The 16,258-nt window shown below is 56.2% G+C and overlaps 1 protein-coding gene across 1 annotated transcript; it reads right to left on the bottom strand.

Moving 5' to 3' along the window:
- Positions 1 to 835: 835 nt before the first annotated feature.
- Positions 836 to 9,053, bottom strand: MAT2A (methionine adenosyltransferase 2A). Its single transcript, XM_084615138.1, has 9 exons — positions 8,891 to 9,053; positions 6,122 to 6,199; positions 5,876 to 5,998; positions 5,591 to 5,703; positions 5,318 to 5,461; positions 4,845 to 5,063; positions 4,246 to 4,428; positions 3,383 to 3,516; positions 836 to 2,436 (listed from the first exon to the last, which is right to left on the bottom strand). The coding sequence occupies exons 1-9, from the start codon at positions 8,979 to 8,981 to the stop codon at positions 2,334 to 2,336; spliced, it is 1,188 nt and encodes a 395-aa protein (XP_084471264.1). The 5' UTR covers positions 8,982 to 9,053; the 3' UTR covers positions 836 to 2,333.
- Between the last annotated feature and the right edge of the window lie 7,205 nt (positions 9,054 to 16,258).

The following is a 16,258-nucleotide window of genomic DNA, read 5'->3' as shown; positions in this document are numbered from 1 at the left end:
AAGGTCAGGCTTGACAAAGCCCTGGCTAGGATGATTTATTTGGGGATGGGTCCTGCTTTTGAGCAGGGGGTTGGACTAGATGACCTCCTGAGGTCCCTTCCAACCCTGATATTCTATGAAGAGCTTGTACAGCCCCCACTCAGGCTGCCCTACAGATCATGGATGTTGTATTTAACCTGACAGGACAGCAGGCCACAAGGCACATGCTGGAGTTGGGCTAAATTATAGTTAAATGACTTTTTTAAACCCAAAGCACCCCTAGCAGTGACAGTCTCCATTAACTGCTGCATCACTACAGCGGGCAGTGTAAGGCACTCAGGGGTAGTGGGTATTTAGTGACACCTGGGAGTTCAGTGCCTGATCAAATTGCACAGTCCTAGCTGCACTTTGAGGCCACCACCTGTACTGGCATAAACCAGGGTTGCAAGAGGGGGCCCTAGCCAGTCTGGTATCAGTAACAGATTGTGCCATACCCCTGGAGATCAGTACTAGGAGCAGTCCCTGAACAGACCACAACACAGGCTGAATTTCACTGTAGGCTTGGATCACAACCATCCTGCCCCCCATGCTTCTCCTACCCACCTCAGTTATAAATCAGGAGAAGCGGCGAGTTGGAAGTTCTATCCCCAGCCTTAAACTAAGGCACTAGTCTTTCCACAGCAGGGCAAACAACTGGCCTTGAGGAAGCCATCCTCCTCTGTCCCCCAGCCCCAGATTGGGTTCCCCTTCCCACAGATGTGACCCCACCATGACTCCAGCCAAGCTATGAGCATGTGCTTGGCTATGCCCACCTAAACATGATGCATTGTTCCAGATAAAGTTTGAGCAGAGACCCTTAAGGTAGAACCTAGCACTTTATTCAGATCTTCAGTTAATTGGTGGGATTTGAAGAAGCAGACATACGTAATAAACCTCCACAAAAATAGATCACGAAAGGCACTTTCCACCCAAGGCAGAGGCCATGGGATAAGCATGTAAACAAGCTGGCTTCTCTGTACAACACCAGCCAAATCAGCTTCTCCCATGGCCAGTTGCCCTAGCTTTGCCCTCCCCCTTATGTTTACACCAGCCAGACCCCCTGTAGGTGTGACCCAAGGTTTTTCTGTAGGACACCTTGGCCTATCAGGGAATGCTGGAAACATGGCAAGGAATCATGGTGTCCAAAACAAAAAAAGAAGTGTTAAAAAGCTGCCATCTGAGCCAAGGGCTTCTCTGTACTCACACCCTGCCCCAGAGAACAATAAATAAGCAATTAGAAAAATGTTCAAGTATGAAGGGTTATTTTTGCCATCTCTCCTCCCCTCCAAATGCACCTGTGGCTCTGAAGGAAGCTGGCTTCTCTGTAGCTACGCCAGCCGTTCAGAGCACGAATTGGACCTGGCTTTGAAAATAAAACAAAGTTTAAAAACCCAGGAGGAGTTCTGTGCAGTGTGGAATTCTCCAGCTTTCTTATAAAGAAAAAAATTACTCTGGTACCAAAGTGTTCAGCCTACAGACCTCGGTACTGCTTGGGGACTTCTCTGTAGTACATCCCCAGGCTGCCAAGGGCCCGTTTGTTAGACAGGAGATGGTGAGGTTTGGCTAGTGCTGAAACCATGCATAGGATTGATTATCTTTTTAAAAACCTTATTACGTACGTCCTCCAAGAAAGACAGCTGAAAGTGGAGAGGTTAAAATCTGGTGCTACTCCAGGTGGAATTAAGAGCATAAAGCACCACAAGTGGGTAGAGCAAGAACTGCCTTTGAATAAAAACCGCGGCAGGCTGGAGCTCATGCAAGGCTAGTCTGCCAGGGGGAAGCGCTCCCAGACAAAAGCTACATAGTCAGACTGACCAGGTTATGGGGACTAGAGGCTTTACATTCTTAGACACCACAAAAATCATGCAGCTCAACAGGGCTGGGGCTGGACAGATGCTATAATGAACCACAGATTCCACAGGCATGTTACAAGGGCAATTTCTCAGTCAGCATTTGAAGGGGAAATTCACTGCAGTTCTTAGACTTTCAGGGTTAGGTTCGTGGGCATACAACAGATCCAATCTTAAAGCATCATTTACTAGACAGACTGATGTCTGCTCATCTCTAGGCAGTTACACAGATAGCTTGTGCTCACTAGTTCCACTAATAGAGTGAGCACGATGCCAGAAATAGGAAGAGAGAATCTAACTCGTGGTCCCCATAGAATTAATAGCCATGGCAATGGACGAAGTTTGCTGAGTAAGAGCTGAACAGGAGGACAGGATAAAGTTAGGGAAGAGGGGCTCTTTCCCCCAGAGCCTGAAAGCTTCTCTGTAGCCTACGCCAACAGGTCTGGGGAGAAAAGCCTAACACTTTCAATATTTTAGCTTTTTGGGCAACTCCCATGGGAAGCTGTCCCTACCAAAGTGGCCATAGGCTGCGGTCCTCTGATAAATGGGCTTCTTCAGATCCAGATCCCTGGAATATACAAGTCCTTAACTTAATACAGAGCATTCAATCACAAGCAAAGCAAAACAAGAGACAGTTTTCAGAAGCTCTGGTTTAGGTGAAGTTTTTTGACTCAGCAGGGGCAAGTCATGGAGGCAGACACTCCGTTGGTGGAGCAGGCTTGGAACTGCATGCGCTGTGTGGGAGGCCAAGACACCTTCCACCTTGCTGTAAACCCAGACTCAATGCAACTGGATTCATTCACTGACTTGGAGCCGCCTCTCTTCCCCTCGCTTCCTTTTAAGAATCAGTTGTCGTTTCTCAGGCTGCTTTGTTTTTTAGACCGTGTCCTAGACACTTAGCTAGTTGCAGTCCAGTCCGAACTCATCCTGAGAAACTACAAGCGTCCAATCTCACATGAGGTCATATGATACTTACCCCCTTAGAGGGCTACAGCACATCAGGACCTGGTGATCCATTTGGTGGAACCACTTATCTCTTCTGTTTAAGCAGCTCTTGTCCTAGCCCAATGGCTGCTTCTGACTTTAAATCGGATGCTTCCAGCACAGGTTGCAAAACAGGCATGAATGCAAACAGCAGCTCAACATTGCACCCAAAAGATTTGCTAAGATGGTTAGGCACTCAAGTCCTGCTATAGAATGCAGGATTTTGAGTCCAGGAGCATTTAGCACCCAATCCAAAGGCAGCCTCAGCCTTCAAGCACCATTAGTGCTCTCCGATACTTAATCCGAGAGGCCACCTGCTTGGTTACAGAGATGGGGTTAGCTACCAGAGGCAGTCCAGCGTGGACAAGCGCACTTCTACTGTTAGCGTGACATGGTAAGGAATCAATTCCAGCAGCATTTGTACCATCAGTCTAGCCCTGGTCTTTCATTCCCTACTCATTAGTGGCTTCAGATTTACCTACAAGCAAGTAGGGAGCTATTCCCCCCTCTGCATGCATTACCATCTTTACCTGACAATAACCCCAGGGCGGAGGTCAAAGTTCTTCTTCACAATCTCTAGCAGCTCCCGCTCACTCTTTGGAGAAGTGCCATAGTGGAAAATGGAGATGGACAGTGGGTGGGACACTCCAATCGCATAGGAGACCTGAGGGCAAAGGACAGTTTAAACACCTCAGAGGACTTGCTGGAGCAGATGACCATGTGGGCCCCCCCGTCTAACACTCCCTCACCCCACATTCTGAAGGGGTACTTTGATCCTAGTAATGCAGGGGCTCATCTACCCACTCAAATACTTCCAACAACTGTACCTCCACTCATTCTGCATGCCAGTTACAGTAGTTACAAGAATGATCAGCTCTCCGTTCAGCTGCTCTGAAGGTATGACCCTGTTCATATTACTCTCTACACTGGCCAAACTCCCCTTCGGATCTTACCTTCTATTCCTGGGTTTTTCTTTGCTCTATTCTCTCTCTAGAGTCTATCCTGGAAGGGACACCCAAGCAGTGCAGCACACTGCAAGTTGGTCACTGCAGCAATGCAGATAACGATCCATTGCGTTCTAGGTTATTACTCCTTGGTTTGGAGAGGATTGTCTATACAACCAAGAATAGCAGTTGCACTCCCACGGCAAGCTTCAGTTATTCACCACCCTCACTGTCAGCTGCCTTCCAAATGCCATCCCACCAGCTTGTGCTGATGGAAAAAATGGGCTTCCCAGTACAGCTAGCCACACCCCTTTCTTCCCTTGGCACAGCAGCCCCAAAGATCTTTGGCTCAATACGGCTTTAAAGGGAGACCCTGCCAGCCATCAATACCACCAGTAAATCCATCTCATTTACGAACATCCCTCTCCGAACTTGAGGCCAAGCCATACCTGGACAAGCACTCTCCTACACAGGCCAGCCTTGACGAGGGACTTGGCTACCCAACGAGCAGCATAAGCAGCAGAACGGTCCACTTTGGTGTAATCTTTCCCCGAGAAAGCACCTCCTCCATGAGCACCCCAGCCGCCATAGGTGTCAACGATGATCTTCCGGCCAGTCAAGCCAGCATCTCCCTGGAATTAACAACCCCCATTAAACTGGACTCCATTTAGAAACACCTCATCAGTTTAGAGCACAATAGCCACTGCTTACACTAACTTAAAGCCTAATCCTTGCATGCACTGAAGACAATGTTTCACTTTAAGCGTAACTGTACAAATGGCAGCTGAACTATACCAGCTCCACTTGCTCCAATACTCTCGTTTGTTGAGAAGCGTTTACTCCACTGAGCTCTGTAGAGCCATTAGTTCTGGGGGAGAAAACTGGCTTGTAAGTCTGCACTGGAGGCCCCCATTAGCCTGGCTATGATCCCATACTGCTAGAGACGGGGAGTTTTGGAAGACTGGTCACCCTCAATGCCTGCATGTAGACTAGACACACCCAAGTGAAACACACAAGTCCATTCCTTGGAGGATTGAATCAGTCTTACCTGGGGACCACCGATGACAAAGCGGCCACTTGGCTGCAGGTGGTAGATTGTATCATCATCCAGGTATTTTGCAGGCACAACAGCTTTGATCACTTTCTCCTTTAGGGCATCCCTCATCTCATCCAAGCAGACCTCTTCATCATGTTGAACAGATATGACAATCGTGTGGACTCTAATAGGGATGACAGCGCCACGGTCCTGCATGTACTGCACAGTCACCTGAAAGGATACCCCAGACCCGGAGAAGAAAACCAAGTCAGGGACAGGCACATCTACAGCAGATCCTAATAGGGGACAGCAGTGCTCTCCATACCCTCCAGACTGCTAAGTAGGAATGAGAATACAGTCTAGTTTCGTTTCATTATCGGTCCTCCCCCCCCCACAAAGGCAGAAATTCATTCTGCTCTTAGCTTACTAGAACCAGGCTCTCTCGCACATGCCCATACTGCAGTGTATGACAAGGCTCCACTTACCTGAGTTTTAGAGTCGGGTCGCAGCCAGGGCAGGGTGCCATTGCGACGCAGGTCTGCCAGCTTGGCATTCAGCTTGTGCGCTAGGACAATGGTCAAGGGCATGCACTCCTCAGTTTCATCTGTAGCATAACCGAACATCAAGCCCTATGGGAGAGAAGAGGGGTCTGAAACCTCAACTTCAACAGAACCAGCTATTGACAAGTGCCAAGTATTGTCCTATAAACAAGAAAACATTTCTGCAAGCTGGGAAACAGCTGTTACTAGAATACTAACCTGGTCCCCAGCACCAATATCCTCTTCACTCCTGTCTAGATGGACTCCCTGGGCAATATCAGGAGACTGCTGCTCCAAGGCTACCAGCACATTGCAAGTCTTGTAATCAAACCCTAAAACACAGCAGAATCTCAGATTCACAGAATACCTGCACCGTCCAGCTACTCCTAGAAAGTTTATAATTTGTTCCTTAGAACACCTAGCAAATTGGTTACAGATACTTTTAGAAGCCAAAGCTAGAAAAAAAGCTTCCCAAACCTAGAACAAGGGGCACGAGGCACTTACCTTTAGAAGAATCATCATAACCAACATGCTTGATTGTATCACGCACAACTTTCTGGTAGTCAACAGCAGCTCTGGATGTGATCTCACCGGCCAGGAGGATCATCCCAGTCTTTGCAACAGTTTCTAGAAGAGAATAAAAGGATATTCATCAACTTCAGTGTCACTCAAAGAAACAGCTCTCCTAAGGTAACAAAAGTGCATCTAATAGGTGAAATTCCTCCCCTTTTCTAGGCTAGGTATCCTCACCACAAGCAACTTTGGCATCTGGATCCTGTTTAAGGTGGGCATCAAGGACAGCATCACTGATTTGGTCACAGATTTTATCTGAAAAGAAATCAAACAGCCAATCACTCTCAATGCACAGTGTATCTCACTGAATCCCTTTCTCTTTCCGCTCAATATGTTTAACTTCAGCCAATTCTGGGAGTCTCCATGCCAATTTGTCAACAGAAAGCAACAACTGCAGTGTTACACAACACCAGGCAGAAGTGTTGTTATCTTACACTGTAATTTCCTGTCCCTCAGATGCAGCACTTGTCCCATACTATTGAGGTGTTTTGGGGTTTTTTGGGTTAGTGTGGAATCCTAAGCATTTTCTAGTGGAACTTTTAGGATCAAGTTACTCTTATGTCAGGGCTTAAATTTAGCCACTCTTGCTCTCTCTTTGTGATGTATCTATAAGACAGGATTTTGAGTGTGCAATCCCGGCAGCTCTGAATAGGACAATGCACTGCATTGCCAAGGGATTTACTTAAGCACCCAAATTACAGCAGCATCTGATCTGCAAGTGGTTCTGCCCTCAAACAGAAGATAACAAATCGAAGATAACAGCTGCAATTTGGTTTGTACAGGTGTTTAATTTTAGAAAACTGCCCTGACAAAATGGCCACTTGCAGCAAGACCACTCTAGATTTGCACATGTGCAGCAAGAGACTGCATGTGCCCAACGTAGCCCCAATGACGGAATTTGAACTTGCAATACTGTAGGCCGTAGTCATGTTGCCAGTAGCCATGGCTGCCAAGAAACAACCAAGTTGTGAGCAGCAAGCAGCCAGCTTGAGACTGCAGAACTGGTTTCAGCTGGTCAGCCAGCCTGCGCATAGCTAGTCGCTCTAGCATGACTGCTGCAGACAATTATTCTAGAGCAACCTGAAACCCCTAAGCACTAAGGGCTTTGCAAGAATTGTTCAAATTCTGTGATGAATAAGCTACTCACTCAGGGCTAAATGTCGTCCTTGACAATGACCTTTCAGATCAGATTTGGAACAGAGTGACAATTCTGTGTGCTGTACAGGAACGAGATGGAATAAAGGAAAGCTTGACACTGAGCTAGCCCCTCCCATCATCTTTAACCCATTCATTCCTCGGATCTTTCACCAGTCACCTTGAACAGCAGAGCTGGAAATGATGTGACAATAAGAATAATTTTCTCGACCACCCAGGGAGGGAAAAAATTCCCCCGGATGTCATTTACAAAACAACACAGTCTTTTACACCTCCAGGAACGATTTGTTTTATTAACAGCCCCCAGGTAATAAAACAGACTAAAGGGAGGATTTAATGACATCACAAAATTTCTGGTTAGGATAACTATGCCAGCATCAATCATTTGAGCACTGCTGTCCCTAGTCCTGTAGTGAAGACAGACTGATATTAGAGGAAGTAGTTTTTGAAACCAGTTCACCTGTTTGGCCAGACCATAACTGGCCAATGGTTAGGAAAAGGTAGTGACTGATACACAGCAAATGCCACTGAACAGTCGATTAAGTTCATTGTGCAATGTGAAAGTGATTTATAATGGACCAGAGAATGGGAATCTAAATAGAACAGGGCCCCAAAATGGAGATTGCAGTCAGAAAAAACACAACGTTGTTATACTGAAACAATGCCAGGACTGAGATAGAACATTCATTCTTTGTCATGGAAATGAAGGAACCTATCAAAAGCCCATTGAGCAGTGACCTCTAAATTGTCCAAAGCAATTCCTCACAGCCTCTGACACTATTTTAGACACTTTCTGCAGTGGGTGAGGAAAGGTAGTGATCGGTGAGCGTTGAAGTCTGAAACACAAGGCTATGCAAGCGAATATACACCATCCGGATTTATGTCTTTATTTAAACCTCAGTTACTGCGTTCAGCACCCACTGAACTCCTCTCTTCCCAGAAATACAGCCCGGGAGCGGGAGACGCGCGGCGCACCCGGCCCTCACAGCACTTGCGGACACAGAGGAGGAACAGGAGTCAAGGGGAGATGAAGGGACTTGCTCGAGGTCACGAAGCAAGTCAGTGACAGAGCTGGGAAGGGAATCCAGGCTGGCAAGTGCGCGGATCGCTGCGGCCTCCCTGCGGGCAGCGCGCTGCGACGGCAGCGCCGAGCACAGCGCGCCCGGGGCGGCTGGGGCTCCCTGCCCCAGGAGAGCGAGCGGCCGCAGGCGGCAGGGACCGGGTGCGAAGGGCCGGTGGGTTTCCGGGACAGCAGCGGCAGGCGAGCAAAGGGACCAGGGGGCTGCAAGGGGCCCCGCGGAACCAGGAGGCACCGGTGGTCTGCGGGGGTCGCTGTACGCGGTAGAAGAGCGGAGGCAAGGTGCTTCGGCGCCCCCCCCGCCCTCCCGGGGCACCCCCCCGCCCCCCCCTCCCGGGGCGCCGCAGGCTCGAGACCCCCGGGCGACCCTCGCCCGGCTCCGGCACGGGAGGCTGATGGGTCCCATGGCCCGGAGCCACGATCGCCCCCCCCCCCGCCGCGGCGGACACGGACCGTGGCCGGGGGAGGGACCCGTCCCCGCGCGGGGACCACGTGCCGCCCGGCCGAGCCTGCAATGCGGCGCGCGCCCTCGCGGATAATGGCGGCGGGAGCGCGCGCCCGGCCGAGAGTTTCATCATCCCCCCCCCCCCCCGCCGCCCAGAGACAGGGCTGCGCCGCGCGTGCACGCGCTGGGCGCTTCCTCCGGAGGAAGAGGTCGCGCGGCCGGGCCGGTTTCCCGCCTCGGAGAACGAAGCCGCGCCCCCGCCCCTCACCTGGGTGTCCCTCCCCCACGGACTCGGAGGTGAAGAGGAAGCTGCCCTCGTCGATGAAGGCCTCGTGGAAACCGTTGATCTGCCCGTTCATGGCGGCACCGGAAGGAAGCGGCGAAAGAAGGAGGACGCTCCGCAGACCTCTGCTCCGCCAGAATGAAAGAAGCGCCTCAGCGGCACCGGTATTTATACGCTCCCGGCCCCGCCCCTGGCAGGCCCCGCCCCGCCCCGCCGCAACGCGCCAATCTCGGGGCGGGCGGGGAGAGCGGATTCGGACTCAACCACACTCCGGGGAAGGGGGCCACGTTACATAATAAATCCCCCCTCCCCCGGCACACCGACCAGCTCGCTCCCAGCCGGAGGGAGGGGATTTCTCATAACGCACCGTAGGGCAAGACAACAATTCCCGTCCTTGACGCGGCCCGGGAGGGCAGCAGAGGGAGGTGCTCCGTCTCCCCCGCGCCTCTGCCACTTGCAGGGGTCCCGGACGAAAGGCACAAGCTCGAGCCGACTGTCGCCGCAGAGAGGCGCCGGAGGGAAGCGCTGCTGCGCAGGCGCAATGAGAGCCTCCCCTCACGCCTGGCCGAGCTGCGACCCTCCCGCCCGCTGCCCGGGAACTTGGAGGGGGAATGTGGCTGATGCGCCTGCGCAGTGTGCCTCGCGCGGTCAGGAAGGCGGCCCTGACCCGCTCTGGCGCCCATCTTGGTTTCCTCTTCGTCCAATCCCCTGAGCAACCAGACCGCCCCCCAGCCCCTCTCCTCCGAGCCCTCCCCCGTGCCCCCCAGCCCTGTACCACGTGCCCGTGCCCCCCCTCCACCCCCCGTGCCCCCCCAGCCCTGTACCACGTGCCCGTACCCCCCCTCCACCCCTCGTGCCCTCCGGCCCCGTACCACGTACCCGAACCCCCCTCCACCCCCCGTGCGCCCCCGTACCACGTACCCGTCCCCCCGCCCCCGGTGCCCCCCCAGCCCTGTACCACGTACCCGTCCCCCCGCCCCCGTACCACGTGCCCAAACCCCCCTCTACCCCCCGTGCCCCCCAGCCCTGTACCACGTACCCGTCCCCCCGCCCCCCGTACCACGTGCCCAAACCCCCCTCTACCCCCGGTGCCCCCCCAGCCCTGTACCACGTACCCGTCCCCCCGCCCCCGTACCACGTGCCCGAACCCCCCCTCCACCCCCGGTGCCCGCCCAGCCCTGTACCACGTGCCCGAACCCCCCTCCACCCCCGTGCCCCCCAGCCCTGTACCACGTACCCGTCCCCCCGCCCCCCGTACCACGTGCCCAAACCCCCCTCTACCCCCGGTGCCCCCCCAGCCCTGTACCACGTGCCCGAACCCCCCTCTACCCCCGGTGCCCCCCCAGCCCTGTACCACGTGCCCGTACCCCCCTGCCCCCCGTACCACGTGCCCGTACCCCCCCTCCACCCCTCGTGCCCTCCGGCCCCGTACCACGTACCCGTCCCCCCGCCCCCGTACCACGTGCCCAAACCCCCCTCCACCCCCGTGCCCCCCAGCCCTGTACCACGTACCCGTCCCCCCGCCCCCGGTGCCCCCCCAGCCCTGTACCACATACCCGTCCCCCCGCCCCCCGTACCACGTGCCCAAACCCCCCTCTACCCCCGGTGCCCCCCCAGCCCTGTACCACGTACCCGTCCCCCCGCCCCCGTACCACGTGCCCGAACCCCCCCTCCACCCCCGGTGCCCGCCCAGCCCTGTACCACGTGCCCGAACCCCCCTCCACCCCCGTGCCCCCCAGCCCTGTACCACGTACCCGTCCCCCCGCCCCCCGTACCACGTGCCCAAACCCCCCTCTACCCCCGGTGCCCCCCCAGCCCTGTACCACGTGCCCGAACCCCCCCTCCACCCCCCGTGCCCGCCAGCCCTGTACCACGTACCCGTCCCCCCGCCCCCGTACCACGTGCCCGAACCCCCCTCTACCCCCGGTGCCCCCCCAGCCCTGTACCACGTACCCGTCCCCCCGCCCCCCGTACCACGTGCCCGAACCCCCCTCTACCCCCGGTGCCCCCCCAGCCCTGTACCACGTACCCGTCCCCCCGCCCCCGTACCACGTGCCCAAACCCCCCTCTACCCCCCGTGCCCCCCAGCCCTGTACCACGTGCCCGTACCCCCCTGCCCCCCGTACCACGTGCCCGTACCCCCCTCCACCCCTCGTGCCCTCCGGCCCCGTACCACGTACCCGTCCCCCCGCCCCCGTACCACGTGCCCAAACTCCCCTCCACCCCCCGTGCGCCCCCGTACCACGTGCCCGAACCCCCCTCCACCCCCGTGCCCCCCAGCCCTGTACCACGTACCCGTCCCCCCGCCCCCGGTGCCCCCCCAGCCCTGTACCACGTACCCGTCCCCCCGCCCCCCGTACCACGTGCCCAAACCCCCCTCTACCCCCGGTGCCCCCCCAGCCCTGTACCACGTACCCGTCCCCCCTCCCCCGTACCACGTGCCCGAACCCCCCCTCCACCCCCGGTGCCCGCCCAGCCCTGTACCACGTGCCCGAACCCCCCTCCACCCCCGTGCCCCCCAGCCCTGTACCACGTACCCGTCCCCCCGCCCCCCGTACCACGTACCCGTCCCCCCGCCCCCCTCCACCCCCCGTGCCCCCCCAGCCCTGTACCACGTGCCCGAACCCCCCCTCCACCCCCCGTGCCCGCCAGCCCTGTACCACGTACCCGTCCCCCCGCCCCCGTACCACGTGCCCGAACCCCCCTCTAGCCCCGGTGCCCCCCCAGCCCTGTACCACGTACCCATCCCCCCACCCCCGTACCACGTGCCCGAACCCCCCTCTACCCCCGGTGCCCCCCCAGCCCTGTACCACGTACCCGTCCCCCCGTCCCCCGTACCACGTGCCCAAACCCCCCTCTACCCCCGGTGCCCCCCCAGCCCTGTACCACGTATCCGTCCCCCCGCCCCCGTACCACGTGCCCGAACCCCCCCTCCACCCCCCGTGCCCCCCCAGCCCTGTACCATGTACCCGTCCCCCCGCCCCCCGTACCACGTGCCCAAACCCCCCTCTACCCCCGGTGCCCCCCCAGCCCTGTACCACGTACCCGTCCCCCCACCCCCGTACCACGTGCCCGAACCCCCCTCCACCCCCTGTGCCCCCCAGCCCTGTACCACGTATCCATCCCCCCGCCCCCGTACCACGTGCCCGAACCCCCCTCCACCCCCGGTGCCCGCCCAGCCCTGTACCACGTGCCCGAACCCCCCTGCCCCCCGTACCACGTGCCCGAACCCCCCTCCACCCCCCGTGCCCCCCCAGCCCTGTACCATGTGCCCGAACCCCCCTGCCCCCGTACCACGTGCCCGAACCCCCCTCCACCCCTCGTGCCCTCCGGCCCCGTACCACGTGCCCGTACCCCCCCTCCACCTCCCGTGCCCCCCAGCCCTGTACCACGTGCCCTGTACCCCCCTCCACCCCCGTACCCCCCCGCCTCCCATACCACGTTCCCGAACCCCCCCTCTACCCCCCGCACCCCCCCAGCCCTGTACCACGTGCCCAACCCCCCCGCCCCCGTACCCCCCCAGCCCTGTACCACGTGCCCCGAACGCCCCACGACCCCCGTACCCCCCCACCCTGTACCACGTGCACCGTACCCCCCCGCCACCCCCTGTACCTCCCCAGCCCTGTACCACGTGCCCCGTACCCCTGCCACCCCCCGTGCCCCCCAGCCCTGTACCACGTGACCATACCCCCCTGCCACCCCCCGTACCCCCCAGTCCTGTACCATGTGCCCTGTACCCCTCCTCCACCCCCCGTACCCTCCCAGCCCAGTACCACGTTCCCTGTACCCCCCCGCCACCCGCCATGCCCCCCCAGCCCTGTACCATGTGCCCCGTACCCCCCCCGCCACCTCCCATATACCCCCCTAGCCCTGTACCCACGTGCCCCATACCCCACCCAGCCACCCCCTGTGTACCCCGCTAGCCCTGTACCCACGTGCCCCATATCCCGCCAGGCACCACCCCACTGTATACCCCCCAGCCCTGTACCCATGTGCCCTGTACGCCGCCAAGCCAACCCCTTTATACCACCCTAGCCGTGTACCCATGTGCCACGTACCCCGCTGAGCCACCCCCCATATACCCTCCTAGCCCTTTACCCACATGCCATGCATCTGTTTGGCCCTTCCCCATTGAGCCACCCCCCCATATACTCCCACAGGCCTGTACCTACGTGCCATGCACCCCACCGAGCCACCCCCTCTATACCCCCATAGCCCTGTACCCATGTGCCACGTACCCCACCAAGCCACCCTGCCGTATACCCCCATAGCCCTGTACCCACATACCACGTACCCCACCGAGCCACCCTGCCGTATACTCCCATGGCCCTGTACCCACGTACCCTGTCAGGCGCGGGGCTAAGGCAGTATCTGGGACATGGTGCCACCTCCCTCCCCGTGCCCAGGCACCCTCCATTGCCAAGGGGCAGTTGTTGGAGAAACCCCTGGGGCTGGCCGCTGGGATCCAGAGGGGTCTGTGGGTGCCTGGGGTGGAGTAAGGCCCTGATCCCTGGGATCCAGGCCTTCATGGTGGGAGCACGGCTTGGGCATGGCAGCGAGGCCATGGGGGGCAGTGCTCAGAGGAAAGCCACCTGTTGGGGTGAACTTGGGTCAGTGGGGCTCCCTCCTCTTAGGACAGGATCAATGGGACTGACTCAGGTGCAGGAGCAAGGCGAGATTCCCCCCATGGAGGGGATAGGAGGAGGAGATGGCCTGAAGGGGGGAGGGAGACAGTCCACAGCCTTCCGAGGTGGGCCCTGTTTCTAACCTTATCACACCGCTGCAGCCCGGATGAGCTCTGTGGCCTGTGTCTCTGAATGTGACACCTGGGGTTGCTCTGGTAGAATTCAGTGGATTGCATTTGGCCTGAAGACTGCATTTTGGTTTCATCATCTGAGATGTGGGGCCAGGCAAGAGACTGCAGGTGAAATGCCCATTGAAGGGCTGTGAGCTGCATTGCTCTAGCAAAAAGAAAAGGAGTACTTGTGGCACCTTGTCTCCTGCTGACTTCCCTCCTGTGGTTACACACACACACAATCCCATTGACCGGCCCTTTTTATAAATCTCTGGACCAGCCGAACAAATAACGTGTCTGGGCAAAGATAAGGCCGATTTCTCATTAATTGGTAAGGCTTCCACCCTAACAGATGACAAGGAGGATGTGCAGATACGGTCATTTCCCCTGCCACACTCGTACACACATAAGGACTGGGATGTATGGTGTCAATATTTACATCTCGGGCAGTATTTTTTTAAAAGTCAGATGTGTCTTTATGGCAAAAATATTCAAAATCCAGCCAGAGATGAGGTTTAGGGCCAGGCCAGCAAAGTGGCTCCTCTTGCTGTCCTGTCCTTTCAGTATTTCACCTGCATCCCTAGCTTCCAGGGACACTGTTAATTAGGCTGCGATGGGGTTTTTCAAAAGCACATATTCATAGAAATATTGTAACGTCCTTTTTTAAACATAGCAATGAAAGGAGTTTTTAACGGCAGGGTTTACCACCCACAGCATGGCTGGGCTTCTGGTTGCGAAAGCTTCCTGCGGGCTGAGAGGGGTGGGTGCTTTCCATTTGTTTGTTTGATATGGAGCTCAGGGGCTCCACCATGGGCACAGTTTCTGCTTCCTTGTTCAGCGTTCGCGACAGCCATGCCAGCGGAGCACAGAGCACTCTGAGATCCTTCCCCAGCAGCCCAGCGAGCACGAGGAGCCGGGGCCATGTTGCCGTCTTCAGGGAAGAGCTGGGGATTTTCCATAATAGTAATAAGTGGTGACGTTTGTGCTCTGCTCTCGTTATCTCCACGTCAGGCCGCTCCGGCCGCAGCTGGTGAACTTCCCAGCTGTTGTGCTGCCAACATCCCTCAGCCCTGACCTGGAGGAACCACAGAGGGATTCAGCCTCCTGGCTGAGCCTGCCGGGTGGAGTCCTGCTGTGATGGTAGTGTGCGGGACGTGGGCACCTGTCTGCTAAGAACTGGGCTGAGACCCGCCAACTCCAGGGCCACCAAAGACCTGCCAGCCATTCCCACCCTGAGCTGGCCTGGAACCCCTGACCTGGAGGCAAACGTCTCTAACAGCTCATGGCTGATCTCTGGAGCTTCCGGGTAGCGGAGCGGTTCTGCGGGCGACACCCTGGCCGGTCTCTCTTTAGGAGGAATTGGCATTGCTCATTGATGAGCATAAATTTGATCCAGTTGGTCCTACTGAGCCCAGGGCGGATGATTCCCACCATGGTTATAACCTGTTTTGGAAGGATGGAGGGGAAGGGGGAGGGGAAGAGCCACAAGAGTGATTAAAGGATAAGCCTTATAGCGGTAGACTCAAGGAGTTCAATCTATTTAGCTTAACACAGAGAAGGTTAAGGGGTGACCTGTATCTACATGAGGAGCAAATATTTAATACTGGGCTCTTCAGCCTCACAGAGGAAGGTCTCACACGATCCAGTGTCTGGAAGTTGAAGTTAGACAAATACAGACTGGAAATAAGGTGTAAATTTTTATCAGTGAGAGTAATTAACCAGGGGAACAATTTACCCAGAGTCGTGGTGGATTCTCCATCACTGGCAATTTTTAATCTAGTCTGACTGGATGTTTTCTAACCGATTGCTCTAGGAATTATTGTGGGGGCAGGGCTCTGGCCTGTGTGATACAGGAGTTTGGACTAGGTGATCAGAAAGGTCATTCTCGCCTTGGAATCTATGATTCTAGTACTTACACAGCTCCCTCCACAGGGTTATCTGTTGTCTCACAATCTGCATTGTATTGATCCTCACACAGCCAAAGGAGACAAGGCAGGGCTGTCATGCCCATTCTACAGAGGGGGAACTGAGTCACAGAGAGACTAAGGGACTTGCCCAAGGTCACACAGGGAACCTGAACTTGAACCCAGGTTTTCTGAATCCCAAGTCGGGTCCTGAAAACTGAACACTTCTTCCCCTATAGCACTGCATGGCGGCCTGGACACATGGTCCCTTAACTGCTTAATCATCGAATCATAGACTTTAAGGTCAGAAGGGACCATTATGATCATCTAGTCTGACCTCCTGCACAACACTGGCTGTCCTTGGCCCATTCAGATGACGCTCCTGTCAACAAGACATCCAAGCAGCGAGGAAGGGATTGGACCTTCTGTACCTGTCTGAATGAAATAATAGCAGATCAGGTTATCATCCCATGTCCTTTTGGCTGGGCTGGGGGAACCCAATCTTCCATCTCCAACCCCTGCCATTATCCCGTTCTGGACTGTGTCTTCTAGGAAACTTCTTTGGGCCAGATCCTGCTCTTGCTGAAATTTAAAGAGACTTTTGTCACTGATGCCAGATGGGGTAGAGCCACACCCAGGACCCGTGTTTGTTTA

Source organism: Lepidochelys olivacea (genome assembly GCF_965140295.1).
Source record: "Lepidochelys olivacea isolate rLepOli2 genome assembly, chromosome: 26".
Lineage (NCBI taxonomy): Eukaryota > Metazoa > Chordata > Testudines > Cheloniidae > Lepidochelys > Lepidochelys olivacea.
The sequence above is the reverse complement of the archived record's forward strand: the minus strand, read 5'-3'. Positions and strand labels throughout refer to the sequence as shown.